General features: G+C 41.2%; 1 protein-coding gene across 2 annotated transcripts in view; it reads right to left on the bottom strand.

Annotated features, from left to right (window-relative positions):
- AHRR (aryl hydrocarbon receptor repressor) overlaps nucleotides 1-26,365 on the bottom strand; it is a 359,460-nt gene that overhangs the window by 99,524 nt on the left and 233,571 nt on the right. For both annotated transcript variants that reach the window (XM_075316523.1, XM_075316524.1), the window contains one exon: nucleotides 15,938-16,027. In XM_075316523.1, the coding sequence (XP_075172638.1) occupies nucleotides 15,938-16,027 (90 nt within the window). The remainder of the gene's footprint in view (nucleotides 1-15,937; nucleotides 16,028-26,365) is intronic.

The raw sequence follows: 26,365 nt of genomic DNA, 5'->3' as shown, positions 1-26,365 counted from the left end.
GTTAGTAGAGAGGTGATGTCAGGTCCAGAGAGGTAGATCTGTGTGTCATCGGCATAGAGATGATACTGGAAGCCGTAGGACTTTATGAGCTGTCCCAGGCCGAAGGTGTAGATGGAGAAAAGCAAGGGTCCAAGAACTGAGCCTTGGGGAACACCGACAGATAGGGGGCGAGATGAGGAAGTGGTGTGAGAATGGGAGACACTGAAAGTTCGGTCGGTGAGGTATGAGGATATCCAAGATAGGGCCAAGTCTGTGATGCCTAGAGATGAGAGAATCTGTAGTAGGAGGGAATGGTCTACTGTGTCGAAGGCAGAGGACAGGTCCAGGAGGAGGAGGATAGAGTAGTGTCGCTTGGCTTTGGCGGTTAGTAGGTCGTTGGTGACTTTAGTTAGGGCAGTTTCAGTGGAATGATGCGGTCGGAAGCCAGATTGTAGCTGGTCAAAGAGAGAGCAGGAGGAGAGGTATGAGGACAGTTCAAGATGGACATGCTGTTCTAGTAGTTTTGAGGCATAGGGGAGAAGGGATATGGGGCGATAGTTTGACACAGAGGATGGGTCAAGGGAGGGCTTTTTGAGGATGGGTGTAATAGAGGCATGTTTACTCCTAACACCTCAATGCCAAGCTAGATCTGTAGGACGCCCAATAGTACCTGAAGGACTTTATAAATTTATAATGGAGTCTTTAGGGATCTGCTGAACTGTTCTTAATTTGGACTTGAAAAAAATTCTGCAAGGAGCTCTATTTTTCCTGCTAAAAACAATGAATTCTGTGATGGAGGCTCTGACAGATGTGAACAGAACCTTACTGTACTTTAAAGCTTTTTAACCCATGCAAATGTATTGCTTTCTGAGATGTTCAATGCATCTGTAAGTTGTCATCCCACAGCTTGCCATATGGCGGCCAGGTCCGGGGACTGATTTGCATTGTTTTTATTACGCATTTGGGAACAATTCTATCTGAAGAGCTATTTGTGTCCCTATAATAACCCCAGTGATTATTTTCAACCAAATAACACAATTTGCTATATACTAGAAGAAGGATACTCATTCTATTTGGTTATTTTTCATGTATAAGGTACTTTATTTTTTAAGGGATTTGTCCACTTCTTGAACAATTCCTTCTCATTCTCCATGTTTGACTATATTGAAATAAAAAAGCTTATCACACTTCCCATATCGGCGCCGTTCCAGCGGTGCCAATGTGAAGCCCACCTGCAGTAGTCGCCCCAGGGACATCACTCCACCTTCAGGGACGCCACAGGGTCTTCTTTTGGGTATATATGGCAACAGGTATGTCGATTTTGTATATATATGAGTCGTGACGCCACTCACGGTTTGCGGTCAGGTATATGGGTGAGCGCCATTGCAAATTTAACGAGCATCCGGGGCTGATGGAGTCTGCAGTAGGATGATATGGCCTCCCGTGAGTGAGGCTGGCCCCAGGGGCTCGGATGTGTAGAACAACAGGTTCCAGAATAACTCAGGCGCAGTCCGGAAAGCCTTTCAACTTGTTTTTACTCACTTTTGTTGTTATCGTGAGGTAACCCGGGCGATGCTGAGACAAACCAGGTGGAACCAGGAACTCCTTCAGGCCAATCTGAGGGTAACCATTAACTCGCCTTCCTAGCACTTCATTGTTCGGATAACCCCTGACTTGAAGTACCGTGGGGTCTATCCAGGGAGTCGCTACTGCCTTTTCTCCCTTTTTGGCCCGTTTGCCGTCAGCGTGGACCAGGTGAGATGGCTTCAAGTTCTGTCTCTTTATGGGTCCCTGCGTTGCTGCTGAGGCTCGGACTCTGTATGGTTGGTGAGGTACCTCTAGTCCCCTCACCGGCAGGTTTAGCAGATCAATAAATGGACGTCTACTCTAGGGACCTGTTCCCCGTGCGAGCCTAGTCACCAGCAGTCCCCATACTCGACTGCCTCTCTCCAGGTGTCTTTCTGACTGACTAACTGGTAACCGTTCTAGCCTGCTAACGGCTACTTCACGTGCAGGGTCTGACTAGCGTGTGGGCGCAACTGCGTCTCTTAGCAACCGCCGCTCACTGCTACCAGACTGGCTCGCTCCAGTTCTTTCCTGACAGCCTCTGCAGCTTAGCTTCCAGCCCCTCCACTACACCTCTCAACAAGAATTGAAGTCTAGTCTCCTCTAGAGGCTACCCAAAGGTCCCATCTAATGGTGTGGGAGACCTGGTTGCTATGTGTCTGTGCATACACACCTCATTCTGGCCTTTAGAATTACCTGGAAGCACTGTCTCAGCATGGGTGCAGCACTCAGTGGTGCCTGACCAGGTCAGAGGCGCCACATTAGCACTCGTGCTCCCCAGGCTTATGTCAGGTTGTGACGTCATGGGAGCTCTGTGCACAATCACTGCCAGCTTCATTGTTCCCAGTGTGAGCTGTGGCTGTCTATCACTTAGTGTTGAGTACTCATACATCTGAAGGCAGGGACAGTGGAGCTTGCAGTGATTGGGCACAGTGCTCAAGTGATGTCACAACGTCACATGAGCATGGGGAACATGAATGCCAGCACCGCTGGAACGGCACTAGCATGGGAGGTGAGTATAAGCTTATTTTATATTAAAATGTACCTGTGAGATGCAATATGCACCCAGAACCATGAGCAGTCCTGGGTACATATTGCTAATCCTGCCTAATCGTCCCTGTATACACTAGCATAGGTAAAGCTATCTTTAGAAAAAAGTATCTCTAAAGATCTTTTATCTTATGCTAATGAGTGTGGGGACTAGTCCCAAGAGTGTTATACCCCCTGACTAGTCCGCCCTCTTAGAATGTTAGCATGCCCACAAGGGTGTACTACTAACATGCTATTTAATGCAGCATCACCAGCGGTGACGCGCGTACCTGTGTTCGCTGTGACCGTGCTTCTGAATGCTGGGCACTTCTGATTATGGGCAGTATGAAGCCGGGTGTACGCGTCCCGGCATCAGAGAGGTCTACTGCCCATGATTGGAAATGCCGGGCATACAGAAGAATGGTCACAGCAAACACAGGTACGTGCGTCACCGCTGGGGACACTGCATTGAATAGCATGTTAGTACACCTGTGTAGGCGTGCTAACATATTAAGAGGGTGAACTAGTTGGGGGATATAACACCCTTAGGACTAGTTTCCATGCTCATTAGCAAACATTAATGCTAGTGTATACAGGGACGGTTAGGCAGGGATTAGCAATATGCACCCAGAACTGCTCGTGGTTCTGGGTGCATATTGCACATGACAGGTTTCCTTTAATGGGGACAAACATGGGGAATGAGAAGGAGTTGTACTAGTAATGGATAACCCCTTTAAGAGGTGCAAACCCACTTTTATTGCACCATTTTCATTTTGGTAAAGCCTAAGACAGACCCATACATTTGTAAAAGTTTGTGTTGGCATGTATAAGTAGAATGTTTTATTGTTCAAGTATTCAGTATGTCAATAATGGTACACATTTCAGATGTTCACGTTATTTAAAAGCAGAACTGATTAGACTTTTCACAACCTCAAAATGATATATAGTTTAAGCATACATTTTTATCATTGAAGTCAGCGGCCGATGGATCTTCAGCTGAAACCAGAAGTTTACATACACTATCTAAAAAGACACGTGTACATTTTTCTCGCTTTCTGACATGAAATCAGAATAAACCTTTCCTGTTTTTTCATCAATTAGGAACCAAAATTATTTATATTTGCCAAATGCCAGAATAATGAGAGAGAGAATGTTTTAGGCATTTTTATTACTTTCTGCAAAGTTAAAAGTTTGCATACATTTCATTAGTATTTGGTACCATTGCCCTTAGGCCCTGTGCGCACTGGAAAACGTAATTTTCTTAAGAAAATTACGCAGGGTCTGAAAGATTACCGCACCCGCGGTAAAAAAACGCGGCAAACCGCACCCAAAAACTGCATGCGGTTTGCCGCGGTTTTACAGCGGTATTGTTCGCGGTATTGCCGCGTGCGGGTTGGTACGTGTGCTTTAATGCATTCAATGCAATAAAGCACATTGAAAAAAAAATGAAAAAAAAAAAGGTCATTTCCTTCTGAGATAGATGATAGATAGATAAATAGACAGAGGAATAGATAGAAGAATAGATAGATAAGACAGAGGGATAGATAGAGGGATAGATAGATAGATAGATAGATAGAGTCCCTGTGAGCACACGCTGCATTTCTCCCGAGCGGTAATGTGAGTTCACATTACCGGCCGTGGGAAATGCCCTGTGGTTACCTCTGCTGTCTCGCTGTGAGGCTGCATTCAGCCTGTGTCTGTGTCACTTGCTTCTGGATGCAAGCAGCGCAAGACGTGGATTACGCCGGAGCTGTGGATTACATCAGAGCTTTGTTTTGGGAGGGGTTAATAAAGGGGTTAAAGAGGAGGCTTTTTTGTGTTTTATTTAAAATAAAGGATTTTTCGGTGTGTGTTTATTCACTTTACTTACGGGTTGATCATGTCAGCTGTCTCATAGACGCTGCCATGATCAAGCCTGGAGTTAATGGCGGCGATGCGCTGCCATTAACTCGTTATTATCTGGATAGCCACCGCATCACGGCATCTGGAAGAGCCGAGGACACTCCGGGACTGCCGCATAATGCATGCGACAATCCCGGGGCAGCTGCGGCTGATATTCTCGGCTGCAGGAGGAGAGGGGCATTAACCCTGGCCGTCGCCCTCCCCAGCCTGAGAATACCGAACCGCTGATGTGTGTTCACCTCGGCTGGAAGGTAAAAATACGGCGGAGCCCACGTGTTTTTTTTTCTATATTTCCGTTTGATTTGTATGTGTATTCTATATGTCTGTGTGTGAGTGATGTGTATGTGTGTTCTATGTCTGTGTGTGAGTGTGATGTGTGTGTGTGTGTGTTTACTCTCTGCTCCGCTTGCTCTTCCTGTAATGACATCACTTCCCTGAGGGATTTCATGATTACATTGCAGTCAATGGAGTGAAATCCCGCAGGGACCTGCGGAAAAGAAGTGACATGCAATTGTTTTTCTGCGGGAATCCCACAGCAAAACATGCAGCTGTAAAATTCCGCATAGTGCGCACAGCATTTTTTTTCCCCATAGGTTTTGCTGGTGAATCACTGCTCCAACCGGATGTGATGCACATTGTTTTTGTGACCAAATATGTGTGGGTAATAAGGTCACTCAAAAAAAATTACCTCCTACTAGCAACTGGAGGATATTATTGGTTGTTGATAACACCACTGCCGTTATTGTGAACGGAGTTTGAGTGAGCAGTTGTGTGTAAAATCTTGACCATCTCGGTTGAATATATGTATATATCTGCCAACACCAATCGTTATTGAGGTGTTTTTGCATCTTCACAGGGTTTGCTGGTCCCTCCTAGGTTTTTGGAGGATTTTTAGCAATCGATTTAACCCCTGAATTGATTTTTTTATGCATAGGCAAGGCGATCCTTCCCTATTTTTAGAGGAACTATTAAAAGTTATATTTTAGGTATTATTGCTGTATTTCAGGTCCTAATATTTATATACCATACCAGTGGCTGCATTATATATAAACTTTTAACTTTGCAAAAAGTTATAAAAATGCCTAAACACATTCTCTCTATCTCATTATTCTGGCATTTGGCAAATGTAAATAATTTTGGTTCCTAATTGACCTAAGGTTTATTCTGATTTCATGTCAGATAGTGAGAAAAACATGCAGATGTGTCTTTTTAAGACTGCATGTAAACTTCTAGTTTCAATTGTAAGCTTATCCGTATATATATGAGCAAATTTGGACAGTATACAAATTAATCCATCTACGTGCAAAGAAATATGTGAACTTAAAAAAAAAAGAAGATATAAAACATCAACCAAAAATGTATACTATTGCATTGATCTTTGTAATTATATTTCTCTAGAACAGGGCTGGGCAAAGAGCAGCCCACGGTCTGAGACATCCAAACTGCTGAAAACAGTGGGCCATGGGATGTACCATGCTGTCCTGCCTGTGAATGTTTATTGGATGAAGCATATTAGATGATGTGTATTTGTGTAATGAGGGAAGGTGCGGTCTAAAGATATCAACACCTTTTATCAAGGGGTGCAGAATTATTAGGCAGCTTGTTTTCCTCAGGCAACATGAGCCAAAAAAAGTGATTTAACTGACTCTGAAAAGTCAAAAATAGCTAAATGTCTTACAGATGGATGCAGCAGATGCTAAGATATTGAGGTGTGATCACAGAACTATCAAATGTTTTTCATTTTGCAAATACTCAATAGGGTCTCAAAAATTATACAAATTAAAGGGAGTATGTCAGCAAGTTTTTGCTATATAATCTGAGGACAGCATGAGGTAGAGGGTTAAACACAGAATTTAGTGATGTGTCTCTTATCACACCGAGTGATGTTGTTTATTTATAATTAAGATGTTATCACATTTTGATTATCACTGCTGTTACTAGCTAGCACACTTGTGTCTGACCATGCCCCCTCCTGTGATAAGCAGCTCACTGTCAATAGACTATGTACATAGAGGTAGTCATTAAAGATGTCCTTATAAAAAGATACTAAATCTCTTCACAGAAAAGATCAAGCACTCCAGACATATGTAAATGAGTCCCAAAAATAGAAGAGGACTGCATAATAGTTAAAAATAACATTTTGTTAATATCATTAAAAAAACAAACAAAAAAAAAATAACAAGTAGAATGCGAAAAGGATGCCTCAATGTGGGGCTATAGTACCTGTATAAAAGTCTATGACAGAAATGTCACGGTAGCTATATGTGCTAGAGTGATAATAAAAGAATATTTTTAACAGGATCAATTAATACATGTATCCTAAATAAAGAGAACAACACGATTTGAGAATAATAAAATAGGAAGTGAACAGGAACTCATTCTCCTTCAGAGTTGTCATATTCCCCAAGTGCCTCTTACTTCTGGAGGGTCTAAAATACAAGGTGTTCAGAGCTCAGAGACATGGCCAAGGTATGGAAGGATGAAACCTGTCCACCACTGAACAAGATACAGATATACAAGGTGTTCAGTTCTCAAAAACATGACCAGTGTAAGGAATGCTGCAACCCAACCACCACTGAACAAGACACAGAAGTTGCAACATCAAGACCACATCGGATCACATGTATAAGGCCACATCTAAAATATTGGATTCAGTTTTGGGATCCACATTTTAAAAAGGACATTCAGAAGTTAGAGTCAGTTCAAAGGTGGTTAACTAGACTACTACAAGGAATGGAAGGCCTCACATATGATGACAGGTTGAAACAGTTAGATATGTTTAGCTTAGAAAAAAGACGTCTCAGAGGAGATCTCATTTATATGTATAAATACATGTGTGGTCAATATAAAGGCACACGACTTATTTCTTCCAAAGACAATGCTAAGGACCAGGGGGCACTCACTGCGAGTGGAAGAAAAGCGATTCCGGCAGCTAAATAGGAAAGGATTCTTTACAGTTAGAGCAGTCAGACTGTGGAGTGCAATACCACAAGAGGTAGTAATGCAGATACTATAACAGCTTTCAAAAAAGGGCTGGATGATTTCTCAGTAAACACAACATTGTTAGCTATAAGTGACTTAAGCGGGCTTTACACGCTACGACATCGCTAATGCGGAGTTGTTGGGGTCACGGAATTCGTGACGCACATCCGGCCGCATTAGCGATGCCGTTGCGTGTGACATCGATAAGCGATTTTGCATTGTTGCAAAAACGTGCAAAATCGCTAATCGGCGACACGGGGGTCCATTCTCAAATCTCGTTACTACAGCAGTAACGAGGTTGTTCCTCGTTCCTGCGGCAGCACACATCGCTGCGTGTGACGCCGCAGGAACCAGGAAGCTCTCCTTACCTGCCTCCCGGCCGCTATGCGGAAGGAAGGAGGTGGGCGGGATGTTACGTCCCGCTCATCTCCGTCCCTCCGCTGCTATTGGGCGGCGGTTCAGTGACGTTTCAGTGACGTCGCTGTGATGCCGCACGGACCGCCCCCTTAGAAAGGAGGCGGTTCGCCGGTCACAGCGACGTCGCCGGACAGGTAAGTATGTGTGACGGCTGTGGGCGATGTTGTGCGGCACGGGCAGCGATTTGCCCGTGTCGCGCAACAGATGGGGGCGGGTACCCACACTAGCGATATCGGGACCGATATCGCAGTGTGTAAAGTAGCCTTTAGTGACAAAATATATAATTGGTGGAGGAAGGTTGAACTAGATGGACCTAGGTCTTTTTTCAACCTAAGTAACTTTGTAACTATGAAAGACTGGGCCAAGAAATATCTGAAGACAGATTTTTCAAAGGTCTCTTGAACTGATGAAATGAGAAAAAAAAATTCCAACAACATCGTCCCAATACTACTTTCTTAAAACTTTTAAGTTTAATTCATAATATTAAAACAGACATACATGTTAAAAAACATGAACAGCCTACGCGTTTCGAACATAGGAGTTCTTAAACTTAGCCAAGTTTAAGAACTCCTATGTTTGAAATGTGTAGGCTGTTCATATTTTTTAACATGTATGTCTGTTTTAATATTATGAATTAAACTTACAAGTTTTAAGAAAATAATATTTGGATGAATTTGCTGGAATTTTTTTTTTCATGGATTTCCTCTTTATGAACGAGAAGCTTTGCTCTCCGTGCACCGCCCTGGAACAATGACCCACGTCAGGATTGAACAGGTGAGCTGATTTGAATCTCTTGACTGCACACTGATGAAATGAGAGTGACACTTGATGGACTAGATGGCTGGCATAGTGGCTGTATCAGTCTCTGGCACAGACCTCCACTTTCACTCCAATGCCAGAAAAGTGGATATAGGGTATTATTATTGGCTGGTATTGTTAAGGATGAGCTAATTGGACCTTTTCTGTTTGAACATGGACTCATAATCAACTCTCAATCTTGCTACTGGATTTTAGAAGACACTTTCTTCAAGCAAAAGAAAAATAAAATCTACTTCTTTCAAGAAAACCATGATTTTTATGCGGGACAATATTTCATTGCATGCATCAACTGCTTGGGTAGTCAGTAAAGGCCGGTAAAGTTGAAAGAATGATTCCATGGCCCTTTTCTCACCTGACCTAAACCCTATTGAGAACTTCTTAAAAGGGACATCTACGGTGAAGGAAATAGTCCACCTCTCTGAATAGTGTCTGGGAGGCTGGGGTTAAGCGGGCTTTACACGCAATTACATCGCTAACGAGATGTCGTTGTGGTCACGGAATTCATGACACACATCCGGCCTCGTTAGTGACGTCGTTGCGTGTGAAACGCACGAACGACCGTTAACGATCAAAAATACTCACCATATCGTTGATCGTTGTCCAGTTGTTGTGATCCCGATTATCGTTGCTGTTGCAGGATGCAGGTTGCTCGTCGTTCCTGCGGCAGCACACGTCGCTATGTGTGACACCATAGGAACGAGGAACATCACTGTACCTGTGGCCGCCCGCAATGAGGAAGGAAGGAGGTGGGCGGGATGTTATGCCCGCTCATCTCCACCCATACGCTTCTATTGGGCGACCGCTTAGTGACGCCGCTTTGATGCCGAATGAACCGCCTCCTTAAAAAGGAGGCGGTTTGCCGGCCACAGCGACGTCGCTAAGCAGGTAAGTACGTGAGATGGGTGTAAGGGATGTTGTGCGCCACGGGCAGCGATTTGCCCGTGATGCACAACCGACGGGGGCGGGTGATTTCACCAGCGACATCGCTAGCGATGTCGCTGTGTGTAAAGCCCGCTTTAGTGCTTCCCATAAAGTTGATCTATCAACAGAACCCCTTCAGCCCCGGGGCACTTTCCGTTTTTGCGGTTTTGTTTTTTTCTCCCCTTCTTCCGAGAGCCGTAACTTTTTTATTTTTCCGTCAATCTTGCCATATGAGGGCTTGTTTTTTGCGGGTCAAGTTGTACTTTTAAATGAAACCATAAGTTTTACCATATGGTGTACTGGAAAACAGCAAAAAAATTCCAAATGCGGAAAAATTGCAAAAAAAGTGTGATGGCACAATAGTTTTTGGGATGTTTTATTCACGGTGTTCACTATATGGTAATGTGTGGGTATGATGCCAGAGGTCGGTGCGAGTTTGTAGACACCAAACATGTATAGGTTTACTTGTATCTAAGGGGTTAAAAAAAATTCACCAGTTTGTCCAATAAAAGTGGCGCACGTTTTGCGCCATTTTCCAAAACACGTAGCGTTCTTATTTTTTGGGATCTATGGCTTAGTGATGGCTTATTTTTTGCGTCTCGAGCTGACTTTTCTAATGGTACCATTTTTGCGCAGATGTTATGTTTTGATCGCCTGTTATTGCATTTTGCGTAAAACTTGCGGCGACCAAAAAACGTAATTTTGGCGTTTGGAATTTTTTTGCCACTACGCCGTTTGCCAATCAGATTAATTGATTTTATATTTTGGTAGATCGGGCATTTCTGAACGCTACGATACCAAATATGTGTATATTTATTTATTTTTTAACCCTTTAATTTTCAATGGGGGAAAGGGGGGTAATTTGAACTTTTAGTTTTTTTTTTTTTAACTTTTTTTTTACTTTTTTTTTTATTTTACTAGTCCCCCTAGGGGGCTATAGCGATCAGCAATCCGATCTCTCTTATCTATCTGCTGATCAGCTATACAGCTGTAAACAGCAGATACAGTCACTTTCTGTTTCCCTCTGCTCCATGCCGAGGGAAAACGAAAGTGAAACATCATAGCTGCAGGCGTCATCACATGACCCTGTGCTACGATGGCAACCACCGATAGTCACGTGATCACGCACGTGACTTCCGGTGGGGGCGGCGGTAAGTAAAAAACATGGCCGCGCGCATATAGATCTTACTGCCAGACTTTGGCAGCAAGATTTAAGGGGTTAATGGCCGCGGGTGGAAGCGATTCCACCCGCGGCTAGCAGGCACACATGTCAGCTGTTGAAAACGGCAGGGGGCGGGGCTTAACGGGACACGCTCCATGACGGATATATCCGTCCATAGTCGTGAAGGGGTTAAGAAACTGACATACTCCATGGATGGAAGGCTTATAACTGGCATTGAAAGAAGGATAATTTTATTGTTTACTTACATTTCTTTTAAAATGTCTGAAATATATTTTTGTATATTTTGAGTTCTTTGGTTATTATTTTTACTTTTAGAGATGAAAAAACAAATTGAGATGTGAAAATGTAAGTTTTTCATTTGGCTACATAGTAATTCTGCACACTAAAGGTGGCTTTACACGCTACGATATTGCTAAAGCGATCTCGTTGGGGTCACGGAATTTGTGACGCACATCCGGCTGCTTTAGTGATGCCATTGTGTGTGACACCTATGAGCGATTTTGAATCGTCGCAAAAACATTCAAAATCGCTCATCGGTGACATGCCCCCCTATTCTCAATTATCGTTACTGCTGCAGTAACGATGTAGTTCATCATTCCTGCGGCAGCACACATCGCTACATGTGACACCGCAGGAACGAGGAACCTCACCTTACCTGCGGCCGTCTGCAATGAGGATGGAAGGAGAGGTGGGCAGGATGTTCGTCCCGCTCATCTCCACCCCTCCGCTTTGATTGGGCAGCTGCTTAGTGACGCCGCTGTGACGACGAACGAACCGCCCCCTTATAAAGGAGGCAGTTTGCCGGACACAGCGACGTCGCTAGGCAGGTATGTGTGATGGGTCAGCGCGATTTTGTGCGCCACGGGCAGTGATTTGCCCGTGTCGCACAAACGATGGGGGCGGGTACACTCGCTAGCGATATCAGTAATGATATCTCAGCGTGTAAAGCGGGCCTTAGGCTATCTTCACACAGGGCATTTTTGCAGCGTTTTTTTCCTGACCAAAACCTGACCTTGTGGCAGAATGTCTCCTCGGAGTCATCTGCGGTTTTGGTAATTTTTTTGTGCCATTTTTACAGTGTTTTTTTCGGTGATGTCAAGACTTGCAAGGGTTCAAGAGTACCCGAGTGCTGGGTTGGGCCGGTATTGACCTAGATCCGGCACTCAGGTAGTAAAAAAAAAAGTAGAAAGAAAAAAAAAACAAAAAAACAAGAGCGCTATACTTACCAGTCTCCTGTAGATGCTAGAGTGTATGGGCTCCTTCCAGGTATGACGTCTTCAACAGGTCCCTATCACATGGGGGGCAGGGGGGTGAAGCATGATTGTAGTGGAAGGGAGAAAACATGGCCAAGCTCACTAACCCATCTAGTCACGCCCACTAACCTGGAGGGAGCCCAAACATTCTATGATCATCCGCATCTGCTCCCGCGGCCCCTCCTACTTCCGGTGCCACACATTAGCATCATGCATATTCACTGCCCCCCTCCTTCCACCCACTGGAGTCTGTGGATCTATCGTCCAGTAGAAAATAAATAAATAAATTAAACAAATGATGTAGGGTCCCCTCATATTTGTATACCCAGCACAGATAAAGCCTACAGCTAAAGACTGCAGCCCCCAGCTGTGCTTTATCAAAATATCAAAATAAGAGGGACTCCATATTGTTTTTTTAATTATTTAAATAATTAGTTTTTTTAAAAAAAGTGTGCGGTCCCCCCAATATTGATACCCCGCCAAGATAAAGCCCACAGCTGGGGGCTGGTATTTTCAGGCTGGAGAGACCCAGCCTAAAAAAATTAGCCTACAGCCGCCCAGGATTGTCGCATCCATTAGATGCGACAATCCCAGCACTTTACCTGGCTCTTCCCGAATTGCCCTGGTGCGTTGGCAATCGGGATAATAAGGCGTTTATCGCAGCTCATAGCTGCGACTAAGCCCTAGATTGGTAATGGCAAGCATCTATGAGACACCTCCCATTACCAATCTGTAATAAGTGAAAAGAAATAAACACAAACATCGAAAAAAGTCCTTTATTTGAAATAAAATACAAAAAGCCCCCTCTTCATCACTTTATTAACCCCATAATCACCCCTGTTGGTCCGACATAATCCACACGAGGTCCCAATTCTACTACATCTGAAGATCACAGTGAGCGCTATACAACAGGACTGCCCGCTGTGAGCTCCAAAGAATGAATGACCCGCGCGATTAGCGGTAACTTCACTCAGGTAATTCCCGGTCAAAGCTGACGATACCTGTGTCCGGGAAAAATCTGAGTGAGGTCACCGCTGAATGCGCAGCTCACTCATTCTCTGTATAGACCTGCCGCCCGGGTCTGTGATTGGTTGCAGTGAGATGCTGGGGGCGTGTCTGACTGCAACCAATCATAGATGAAAGCAGTGAATATGGAATGAGCAGGGAAGTGGAGGAGCCGCGGGAGTTACAGCCACGCCAGGGATTCGGTAAATATACCGCGCCTGCTCCAATCCCCCTATCTCCACCACCATTTAGGTGCCAGCCAGATACCCTTGATCAATTCCGGGTATCTAGTGACAGGTGGACTTGCAGGGTATCTGCGACTCCACCTGTCACTAGGGTGAGAAACCGTAGCAAAAGCGCTGAAAATAATTGACATGTTCATTCTTTTCAGAATGCAGCAAAACCGGAGGTATTTCACAAAACCGTCAGGAACAAATCCTGGCGTGTTTGTGTGTGTGTGCATGAGATTTCAAAAATCTCATAGACTTTGCTGGGGCTGTAAAAAGCAGCATTTTATTAGCATGGATTTGCATAAAAACAAGGCAAATCTGCAGCTAAAAAACGCTGCAAAAAACGCCCAATGTGAACATAGCCTAATAGTTACACAATAATTAAGTACACATAGATATTCTCCTAAGAAAGACAATATTTCACAATTACTTTCTTAAATATTAAGGTTTCAGGCTTATTATCCTTTTGGATTGGCTGACAGCACTGTAGTTGTACAATAATAAAATGTCATCAAAAATATAAATTGGCTAATAACTGTGAACACATTGTATACTTCACTTAGGTCTAGAGCTGGTGTGAATTTATTTGCAGGACCCAGGTCAGACGTCAATAATCATGGCCACTGAATAGGAGCCTTGAGAACTGCTTCTAACCTGAGAGCATCCTTGGATCTTCTTTTGATTAACCTATCCTATGCAATGTCATTGTTGCGGCATGACGCAGGGCTGAGGATGCTGGCAGGTAAAAGGTGGTTCTTAGGGCTTCACGTCTGGAGGCCAAAGATTACTGAAGCGGCTGCTGGACCACCTCGAACAATCTCTATATAGATTTTGTTTTCCTGCAGCTGTCTTCATTATGTCTTTCCATCCTTACTTATTATTTCCTGATAGCCTGATGTGTGATTATCTATCCATTTTGAGATTGTGACACACCATCATCTTGTGCATTTGCCCTGAGTTTTTGCTATGGAGTTTACGCTTTGCATTAGAAATCTGTAACAAATCCACAGCAAAATCCAAAATAATTAGAAGTCCTGGATATAGGTCAAGGATATATCTAGTGTCTTTCCATGGCCAAATTAATTGTTGTAAAGTAACCGGAAGTCACCATACACAAATTTGATCAAAATGGTCTGAACTGCTCTATCTTGACCTGGCCATTTGATTATTGGCTTTTATTGGTCATGTTTACTTGCAGAAACTCCAAATTGTGGACAGATGATCTACAGAAATGTTGATGTCCTGAATTCGATTTTTTTCTGCATCAATCAGCCATTCCTAAAGAAGAGGCAGACTGCAGACTATTCAGCGTAAAAGTAGAGATTTCTTATTAAACTCCCTGTTACGTCTTTGGATGGTTCTTATTAGTAATATTAATAGTAGATGTAACTTTTTGTATATTCCATCAAAGTTTGGGCACCAGTGTCTGTAGCCATAAGAGAAGGAATGTATTAAAAAATAAAATGCACATGTATCTCTGGGAAAAGACTGTTATTTTAAAATACAAAATAAGCCAACACACAAGTATATAGTATGGTAATCAAAACATATCTGCAGGGCGCCAAAGGCATTTCACACTTTCTCAGGATTTTCCGAAACTCCTAGTGCCCAGGACTCTACAGGGCATGTCGACGGGGGGTTTTGCCAAAACAACCCCTTTCTCAACTGGTAAGACGTTTTCTCAGTTCATCATGAAATAAATTGTTTTCTTAAAGGGGTGAATGTCGCTTCCAATATATGATTTTTTTTCATTTTAAGAATTTTTGGTGGACAACCCAATCTCAAGACAGATTAATATAAAATATTTAATAAAAAAATATAGGACTGAGTTAGACATTTTCCATAGTTTGCACATTGTAATTTTACATGTTTATTGAATCCAGAAATAAAACTGTAACATTTCCAGTATGAAATGCTGGAGAATTTATAGAATAAATACTACACCAAACCTGCCTCGCCTAAGGAAAGGTATTTTCTGTAAAGATATAAGAAGCAATTGTTTGTTATATGCATCATATTGGCATTTGTGCTTCAACGTGACTGTCCCCTGTGGTCATTTAAAGGGTTTTGTCCAGGGCTAAAATATGACCTATCCATAGGGCAGTCATCTGGGGACGCCATTCCTGGCACTTAACACTCTCTCTGATACATATGCTTTATAAAGGATTTTCACCAAAATATTGGTCAAAATAATACAAGCACATTTAGTGTTTTATTAAAATTAGGGAATATAAAAAACCTTACATGAAGGAAACCAAGAACTGTTTAAGGTTCTCTTTAAATGCTCAAGAGATATAAACAATATCATATTAGTGGTGGTCTGAAACCCAGAACCGCCACCAATTATTTGTATGTACCACAGCGCCATATATTGTTTAGTGGCCATTATTAGGTACTGCAGCACAGCTCCAAATCAGGAAACCTACACAGAGTAAATTGTAGTCCTTTGCATGGGTGGTGTAATGTAATGCTTAGGCAGCTTGGCAAACCAGATTCTCAATTAGAAGCGAATAAACCTTTAGTGAAGTATTAAAATGTATTAGCTCCAGTAACAACATCATTGGACCCCCTGTAGAGACTTCAGGAATACGGCAAAATTCCCAATAGATATTTCCATCAATTTCCTAATGGATTAGGAGAATTTCACTTACTTGATGGAAGCCCAGGTAGTCTAGTATAGTTGATGAAGCATAGAATATCATCCCTTCTGTACTCACGACGAGAGCAAATCCATTCAGTGACTAAGAAAGAAACAAATGGCACAAAGGTTAATAAATAGTAAGTAGTGTTATAGCCACACATCAAATTGACGACATTCAGACTGCTAATTATTATGGGAGATGTGGACATTTACGGCTTCTGGAAGATCAAGAAGGGAACAAAGCTGTAATAAGTCACATCTGGAAGACATTCAATACTGAGGAAGTCAGCAAAGAAATTGTCCACCACCATTTAACGAGGCTTTCCACTAAGCAGAAATGGGAATATTAAGAAACAAAATAATCACCCTAAAGTCTCACACACCGTAAATACTATTGAACCAACAAATTCCAAATTATATCATTACTTCCACATATTTTGACATTGATTACATTGATTATAGAATTTTGATCAAATTGTTTTGTATTTTGTTGCCTTCTGTTTCATAGTTTTATAGTTTTTAAGATTAATGGTAGACATAAGTCCATCAAATTCAAGCTATATCCTAACAACTGATCAACAAAAAGGCAAAAATCCTTGAAGCCTCATAGTAGGGGAAACATTCCTTTCTGACTCTACATACAGTAATCAGACTAATTCCCTGGATCAACTTCCCATCACAAATATAGTAGCCATAATAATCTGTATTATATTTTTCAAGAAAGGCATTCCATGCCTCTTTAAACTGTTGTAGTGTATTAACCATTAAATATCATGTGGTTGAGGGTTCCAGTCCATAGTCTCATTGCTCTTACAGTAAAGAATCACCTTCTGTGATTATGATTAAACCTTTCCTCTAGACATATAGGATACCCCCTTGTCTCCATCACAGTTTAAAAAGAACATTAGAAAGATATCTGTATTGTCCCTTCATATATGTGTACATTGTAAAAATAATTGCCCCTATGCCTTTGTGATGCATTCCCTTGATAACGTAAAATAACCCAAAGTTGCACACAGTATTCTAAGTGTGGCTGCACTAGTGACTTAAGGCCCAGTCACACTAAACAACTTACCAGCGATCCCAACAACGATACAACCTGATAGGGATCGCTGGTAAGTTGCTAGGAAGTCGCTGGTGAGATGTCACACTAAGCGACGCTCCAGCGATCCCACCAGCAACCTGACCTGGCAGGGATCGCTGGAGCGTCGCTACACGGGTTGCTGGTGAGCTTGTCACACAGGCAGATCTCACCAGCAACCAGGGACCAGCCCCCAGTGCCACGTGGAAGCGATGCTGCGCTTGGTAACTAAGGTAAATATCGGGTAACCAACCCGATATTTACCTTGGTTACCAGCGCACATTGCTTAGCGCTGGCTCCCTGCACACTTAGCCACAGTACACATCGGGGTTAATTACCCAATGTGTACACTGCTATGTGTGCAGGCAGCAGGAGCCGGCTTCTGCGGACGCTGGTAACCACGGTAAACATTGGGTAACCAAGAAGCCCTTACCTTGGTTACCCGATATTTACCTTCGTTACCAGCGTCCGCCGCTCTCAGCTGTCAGTGCTGGCTCCTGTTCTCTGCACTCCTAGCCAGAGTACACATCGGGTTAATTACCCGATATGTACTGTGGCTACGTGTGCAGAGAACAGGGAGCCGGCACTGACAGCGTGAGAGTGGCGGACGCTGGTAACGAAGGTAAATATCGGGTAACCAAGGTAAGGGCTTCTTTGTTACCCGATGTTTACCATGGTTACCAGCGTCCGCAGAAGCCGGCTCCTGCTGTCTGCACAATCAGTTATTGCTCTCTCGCTGTCACACACAGCGATGTGTGCTTCACAGCGGGAGAGCAACAACTAAAAAATGGCCCAGGACATTCAGCAACAACCAACGACCTCACAGCAGGGGCCGGGTTGTTGCTGGATGTCACACACAGCAACATCGCTAGCAACGTCACAAAAGTTGTTCCTTAGCAGCGATGTTGCTAGCGATGTTGCTTAGTGTGACGTGGCCTTTAGATAGAGGCAAAACTGTATTCTTTTCATTAATATCTATGCCTCTTTTAATGCATCCCACTATTTGTTGTGCTTTCGCAGCAGCTGCCTGACACTGGTCAGTAAAGTTGAGTTTGCCATCCACCCATGTGCCCAATTCTTTTTCAGCACAGTTTTTCCCAGTTTTTTACCATTTAGCACATAATTATACATTTAATTTCATCTATCCAAGTGCATGATCTTACATTTATCTACATTAAACTTCAATTGCCATTTCTCAGCCCAAGTCTCCAGCTTACAGCCTTTTCTAATATTAAATTATCCTCATTTGTGTTGATTATCATGCAGTATTATCTGCAAATATTGAAATGATACTCTGTATGACCTCTACAAGGTCATTTTTAAATATGTTAAAAAGAAGATGACCGAATACTGACCGAATACTGATCCTTGTGGTGCTGTTGTAATTTTTTTTGTGTAAATACTGTAGAGAATTTTTTTTAGTAAATTGCCTTTCCCCTATCCTGTTCCACTATTTCTCCCACATTATTTCTGAGGGGGTCAACACTATCATTTTGAGTTTCTTACTATTTATTTAGTTGATGCATATTTTTGGATTATTTTTACTTTGTTAATGAGCCCGCATATTTTTGGATTATTTTTACTTTGTTAATGAGCCCCCTTTCTATCATTGCTGCCTTGATTTTTTTTTTTACAATATTTATTTTTTCTCTAAAGTTATTAAATTCCTCATCACTATTCTCTTTCTTTATCTCCTTAAATGCCATATTTTTGTCATTTATTGTGTCCCTTACAGCTTTATTTATCCACAGTGGTTTCCTCCTATTTCTAGCTTGTTTATTCCCATAGGGTGTATAAACACCCAGAAATGGATGGAAACAAAGTGCTGGAGAGTTCTGTGTCACACTGGCATGTGTGGACCCACTGTGCCTTAACAAGGTTTACCCCAAAGAGGCATGACTAAGTGTCTACAGGGCCTTAATGTTGAAGATGGACTGGGTTGCCAGTAGACACCAGGTACAACTCCAAGGCAGTCCCCAGTACTGCAGCAGCTGACCGTAGTGTTAGGGACACAGGTACGGGAGAGCAGGCAGAATGGAGTAGGAGCAAGCAGGTGTCGTGATTGGAGACTAGTGGGATGGAATCGGAGCAGGCAGGAAACGATACTGGAGAGTAGCAGAAGATTGGTATACTAGCGGGAGTTAGACACACAAGGAACCTAGTTGCTCACGCACCTCCCCACTGGGGAAGGTGCCTTAAATACATAGTGACTACCAGCCATAGGCTGGGGATACTTTAGAATACGTGACCCTTTCAGAGGCAAGGAGTGCGTAAGCCCTAAGAAGCCCCCTTGGGTTGGTTAATTGCAGTTTATTTTTCTAAATATTAAGTGGGGGGTGCCAAAAAGGTGCCGCCTATTTTTGGAATGTATAAATTGCAGTAATTATCTGGGAGAAAAACTTTCATGGGTTCCAACACCTTCGGCCATGGCTATCTGTTGGATACTTGTTTTACAATGGTATAAATCAGTTCAGTCTGGTCTGTAGTTTAATTTCACATCTCTATGAACAGTCTTCTGTTTTTCATTCACAAACAATTATATCCAAATCTTGACAGTATGAGATGATTCAGATGATAATCACACAATGCTTGTATTCTTCTTTCTCCCTTTATAAAACACAAATGAATTTTAGAATATTTTTCATTGAATACTAAACTCATTTTCCATAGCAGAAATACTGTAGATAACAGTTGTGTGGTCAACAACAAAGTTGAGTCACATGTGGTTTAAGAGCCTGGGAAGTATATAGAATCTGAACTATTGTTTTACATGACAAGAAATTAGTGTGACACATGAATCCAAAGAAAATGTCATGATGGAGACATTTGCCATAACTAAGGGCAAAGAAAAATATCCAACGTAGATTGTCATCATGGGAGGTGCACATTAATGTTGGAATGTAAGAAAATGAAACAAAACTATTTTCAGATATTATGATAAAATAAACTATATTTCCTAGTTCTGGCAACAGAAAATAAAGCCGTTTAGAGTTTGATCTATAAGATTAGGTTGACCTTTTACATGAAGTACTACAATACCCTTCACTAATTCTGAGAAGACAGATGTATCATAATAAGCAGTAAGATATATATTAGAAAAAAATAGCATCTCTGCTATTATTGGTAGAAATTAAGGAAAGAGGTACCATTTATCATTTATTAAAAAACACATCAGGAAAATTTAGTAAGTATACAGGAATATACACAATTCTTTAACTCAATACTAGGAATGCGCAAACCTGATTGGTAAAGCTTGGGGTTTGTACCAGACCCCAAGTGTCCAGGGTTTGAAGTCAAACATGGACTTTTTACAGAAGTTCTTGTCTTAGTTCATGTGCTGCTTTTATACTAATAAAGTTTGTTGGAACCCTGAAGCACAGCCAATCAACAAGCTTGGTAGCATGGGGAATATGCCTGTAAGCTGCTGTGAACAAATTAAATTAAAAATTTAAAACTACGTAGGGTTCCCCCCTATTTTTGATAACTAGTGCAGGTAAAGCAGACAACTGTGAGCTTCAGTTCTCAACTGTCTGCTTTACCATGGCTGATTATCAAAAAAGAGGGTATCCCACACCATTTTATTTTTAAATTATTAATTTAAATAGTTTAAAAAAAATGGTGTGGGGTTCACCCTATTTTTTCTTACTAATAAATTGGTGAATGACCGAGTTTGGGGGAGTCTTTATTCAAATAACTATTTTTTTCTAGTGTGTGCGTGCTTTTAACTGTACACTTACCGAATTAGTAATGGGGGTGTCTGATATCTGCCTATCTATTACTAACCCCTGGGATTGATACCAGCTGTCAATTCACAGCTAACATGAACCACTAAAGTATTACCTCGATTGCTATCACAACAGGGAAATTGAGAAAAACCGGGATGAGGAGCCAGAATTAGCACATTTAATGGATGCTCTACTTCTGGAGTGACTGTGGGCTGCTTTTTTTTAGGCTTAAAAGGGCCAAATAACTATGGGCCTTTCCAGCTCGATAATACCAGCTGACAGCTGTCTGCTTTACCTTGGCTAGTTATCAAAAATAGGGGAGACCACACGCTAGCGTGGTGTCCCCTCTATTTTAGATAAGCCGCCAAGTTAAAACAGACAGCTGAGGGCTGCAGCCCACAACTGTCAGCTTTACCTGTACTGGTTATAAAAAATAAGGGAAACCACATGTTATTCTTTTTATTATTCCCTATCCACATTTTTTGCAGGGCAATTGTCTTGCTCTTACCTCCATTTTGCTTCCTTTTGTAGCCCCCTAGCCCTTACTACACCCATTTTACAGCCATTTTACAGCACCAAAGTTTGGGTCCCCATTCAATGGACCGAACCGAACTTTTCACTAAACTCCAGCCGAACCCGGCGAATCCGAACTTCCATGCTCATGCCTACTCATTAGTTTAACCAATCATTCTGCTTATCTTTCTTGTAGCAGTATTCCATTGATTAATAATTGACTTACTTCAACTATTAAAAAAGGGCTAAGATTTTTTTCTAGATTCACTTTAACTATTATTTATGATATTGTATATGGTTGTAGATTTTAGTTTTAATCCCGTAAATTGAAAGAATGGAATGAAAACCATATCTTGTGCCACGTTTCTAGACAAAACAGAATTATGAGCTCATACAATGAATGTTATATGTCAGTGGAATGTAAATAATGTTTCCATTAGGGATGTCTCATGATCTAATGAGCGGTGAAAGTAAATATGAAAGGGATTATAATCACTGCCCTAATGAAGACTGAAAACATTAATGCCATGCTGAGATCTAATGTACAAACTGAAAGGGGGATGCAGCAGTATTATAAGAATGACTGGAGATTAAAATACTTTTCTAAAAGGTTTTTTCTTTTCCTTACATTTTCCTTATTATGGACAGTTACTGCAATACGTAGATAAGGATATTATAAATTGTACTTTGTAGCTCTAATTCGGCAATCATTACATTTGTCTTATAATTAACATGATTATAAACCATAACTTTGATCATGTATCTAAACTCACTGAATTAACCTCAGCTAAGTATATTCATCTTAAAATACATCTTTTAAATATTTTTTTAAGGGATACATCAATAGTGGTCAAATGGGGGGCTTAAAATGAGAATTGTCAAGACCAACCTATAATAATCCTATAGTGTTGATTAGAGTTAAACCCTTTTAAGTGTTTTAAAGAAAGTTAAAAAATTATTTCCTGATTTCATATGGCTTCAGTACTTATAAAACATTTGTAAATGAATGACTCGTTTGCAAAAATCTTATACATTTGATTTGTCATATTTAGTGATGAGTGAGCACTACCAAGCTCCGGTGCTCAGTACTCATAATACACAGTTGGCTGGTCAGATAGGCGCAACTCAAGTCCCGCATATAATGGAAGTCAATGGCGGACTCCAGCATTTTTCAGGAAGATTTCCTGTAAAAATGATAGAGGCCCCCATTGATTTCCACTATACTTGGTACATGAGTCAAGCTCAGCATGGTAGTGCTTGCTCATCAGAACTTGTTAGAAGTACTGTGCACCCGATCATTGTAGTGCTCACTCATCACTTGTCATATTACATCTTTTTAGAAAGGCACAGATTTGTACATGTGTGGTCTGACTAATCATTTATATAGAGGCTAAATTATGTTCTTGTCATCTACATCTAAGCCTTTTTGGCAGGTATTGTTTTCTTCACATATTGTATTTAGCTAAAAACAAGATAAAGGAAAACAGCAGAAGAAAAAAAATAAACAAAACTTTCCAAAACAATTTTTTCTATAGATTTGTTTAGATACATATTGAGGAAACACAGAATACAGTATATAAAAAGCTGCTGTGTATACTCATATACATAAACTTTCACATTCACAGCTGATCTTCGTCCCAGGAAATTAAAGGGGTTGTATCTTTGTCCCATATTGGCGCCATTCCAGCAGTGTCCGGGTTTGCAGTGCTGGGATTCATGTCGGGTTGTAAAGTCAAGTGAGCCCCGCATCTAATCAGCAGCATCCTTTTCCCTGTCTTTCGATCAATCGAACAATCAACAGGAAGTGATCACTGCGGCTGCGCTCACTTCCTGTTGATTAACTCGTTTGGTCCATATGCGGGGAGAAGATAGCTGCTGATTGGATGTGGGGCTCGCTTGACTTCACAACCCTCTCATCGCGAGACGAGACATAGCTGGAATGGTGCCAGGTACAGGAGGTGAGTATAGGCTTTATTAAGTTCCTGGGGCAAACGGCAAACATATTGAATCAGAAGGGGTTGTCCTAGTAAGGGACAACTCCTTTAAGTAGAAACATACTGTACATAGAGCATAAATATAAGAACCACATGTGGCCCTGGACAGACAGTGAAGCTTTACTGTTATATCTGCTAAACTAAATTTACAATACTAAAAAAAAATCAATGATGAACTGTAAACGCTTTGTTAATACTCTTCATTTTGGACCAAAAGATTCCAAATTATCCTCATTTTTTTAATTATCTTTTTTGCTTTTTACATTTGCTTCATGCCACTTTCCTATTGCTAGACAGTTTTACTATTATCTTTCCTGTTATTCCGTCTGTGGTTTTCAGCCTTACTACATCTGTTCATTGTTTCCCTCTTACATCTGTAGCCTAATTCAAGCTTTCTGAAATAAGACCTGACATAGTATGTGGTGGGTCTATACAGAACGCTTGGAAAACAATAATTTAACCTGACATTCTTGATATTCATTTATGGAGAACACTATTTTATATTGTGCCTTAGTATAACAATTTGCTATGGGAAAATGCACTGCCAACATTTTTAATTACATAATCATTTTGATAAGAAGAACAGAAGTAAAGTGATTATGGCATCCGAACAAATCTGACAAAATAGGAATAGGCACTTTTTTTTTACATCCGTTTCTCATGTGCCATATTAAACAATTCTTTTAACTTCTGAATTTGCAAATAGGAACAAACATTTGGCTTTTAAGTCTTGGATTACATTTGCATTTAATATGTATATCCAATTATGAATAGTCACGAAGACCTGCACCTGCTCCTTACACTCAGTACAATTAGGTTTACCATCTAAAGCATGTACACGTAGGTCCCTTGGTACTTGGTAATATTTCCTTCTTAACCTTGTGAACCAGAATAAACTAAGTTGCATTTTTTACTATTACCCCTTTGTATATGTAATCCTTTACTGTTAGAAAAGTAAGATTCATCTTATAACCAAGCTTAGAATTGGGAAAAGTAGCTCATCCTTCCAGAAATTCCGGTTAGTTGTCTAAGTGATAGTGTCATACAGTTGATGACTTCATGTACATAAAAATGCTTTAATTAAGATGGGTTGTCCCCTTTAAAAAACGTTTTCCCACAGTCACAGTTAAAGAAGCAAGCCCAATGAGTTTTTATTAGCTAAATGTGAATGTATTGTAGTGTAAATGTGTTAATGTACTCACCAATCGCTGTCTTCCCTGGTTTCAATCATCGCTCTGGACCTCTTCTGAGTCATGTGATCTCTCTACTCCAACATGTGCTTTATGTGTGAGCCTGAAGTCACTTTTACAATGTAAGTTTATGAAGCCAATGACTTACATTATAAAATCAACTTTTCGCTCACCCATAGAGTACCGTGTAGTCCGACATGTTTGAATAGAAGTCATATGAGTAAGTAGAGGTCCAGAGCGACGTGATGATGGCCTATCCTTAGTATAGGTCATAGATGCCTGATCAGCCGGGGTTGGACACCCAGCACCTTTGTCCTCTGTGCCAGTGGCAGCAGTTTCCATTGCTGTCCGTCTCCTGATAGTGACCACCACCGGGTACTGCACATTCACTTCCCATTCAAATCAATAAAAGGGAGAATGTGCCATACCCAGCAGTGCCCAATATTAGAAGATGGGCAGCTCCGGAATAGAATATTTCCGGCCACCTGCTGCTGCTACCACCAACACCAAAAACAGCTGATCGGCGGTCATGCAGGGTGTCGGAGCCTGACCAATCAGCCATTGATGACCTATCCTAAGGATTTTAGAACACTTGTTTGCTTTTAAAAATCTTAAAGGGAATCTTTCAGAACATTTCAACCCCAAAACTGTTTATATGCTGATGTTGTTATCTGAAAGATAATGTTATCTATAACATTAGCTGTGCAATTTGTTGCTCCCTGACTGAAAGATCACAGTTTTAATTCATATGTAAATTAGTCTTAAAGAGGTTGCCCACCTTTAAGGACTTTTTTTTAGTTAGATAGAAAAATTATTTTTAGCCAAAATATCTGTAAATGGGTTTCATTAACATTTTTTTTCCAATGTTTGCATTCTATAGCCTCTTTATGGAATTTATTTGTGAGCTCTGTCTGAATGTCCTATGGGAGAGTTTCTAACTTTTATTCTCTATCTCCTCTCACCATACTTCTAATGAAACTGAATAGCAGAAATTATTTTAGCCCCAAATACAGGCATTTAATAAAATAAGAAAAACCCAGAGTTGGAAAACCCCTTTAAGTGCTCTAGACATGATCAGAGCACTTCCCCACCCAGATCCCCCCTCTTTGACTCACAGCTAACTGGCCTGACTATAACCCTAGTGGGCTGACCAAAGCTGTCAGTTAAACACAGGTAGGTGCTGCTGACCAGGGAATAGAGCCGGGGTGGCAGAGGTTTGGGAAATTCTTCTATATACATAGCACTCGTTTGTAACTGAATTTAAAAGTAATTTTTCCAGTCTGGGAGCAAAACCTTGCATCAGTAAAGGTGTGGATGACATTATCTTTGGGAAAGCAACATGTCCGTATTAACAATCTGCAGGTTATGGAGAAATTTTAAGGGGTAGCAGGTGGTTTTTGGTATTAAAACTCCTAAATTTGCCAATTAGTTACAAAGACACATACTTGTACATTTGAAATTTTAAGACATGAGGATATAATGTTTCAAGACAATTAATAAATCAATTAATTTATAGAGCAAATCAAAGGTACTGTTCACAAGTGACGTTTTCATCAAAATTACAATAAAATGTTTATTTAAGTTTTCTCCATAAATCTGTAGTAAAATCCTTCATGTGAACATATCCTACTTGTGAATCTTGTTTTCCAGATATTTGTCAGTGCGATGCTTAGAAGCTGGAACAATGTTGGCATATGGCAGATTACTTTGTAATATCCTATGTGCTCCATTTTGTCACAAGCCAAAATTCTTTACTTCTTTGCATCATAACAATAAAATGATATATAACACATATTTTACTCAAATATTACTATGTCGAGGCAGAGAGGTTTCCTGTGTTTTCATACATTGTATTAGTTTCCCAATTCCCACAACATTATAATGAGGCAGTAATAACTTCAAAGACACTTTACCCCGAACCATGTACTAGTCCAA

This window comes from Anomaloglossus baeobatrachus, chromosome 6 (genome assembly GCF_048569485.1).
Source record: "Anomaloglossus baeobatrachus isolate aAnoBae1 chromosome 6, aAnoBae1.hap1, whole genome shotgun sequence".
Classification (NCBI taxonomy): Eukaryota; Metazoa; Chordata; class Amphibia; order Anura; family Aromobatidae; genus Anomaloglossus; species Anomaloglossus baeobatrachus.
Note: the sequence above shows the minus strand (reverse complement) of the source record. Positions and strands in the feature narration are given on the sequence as shown.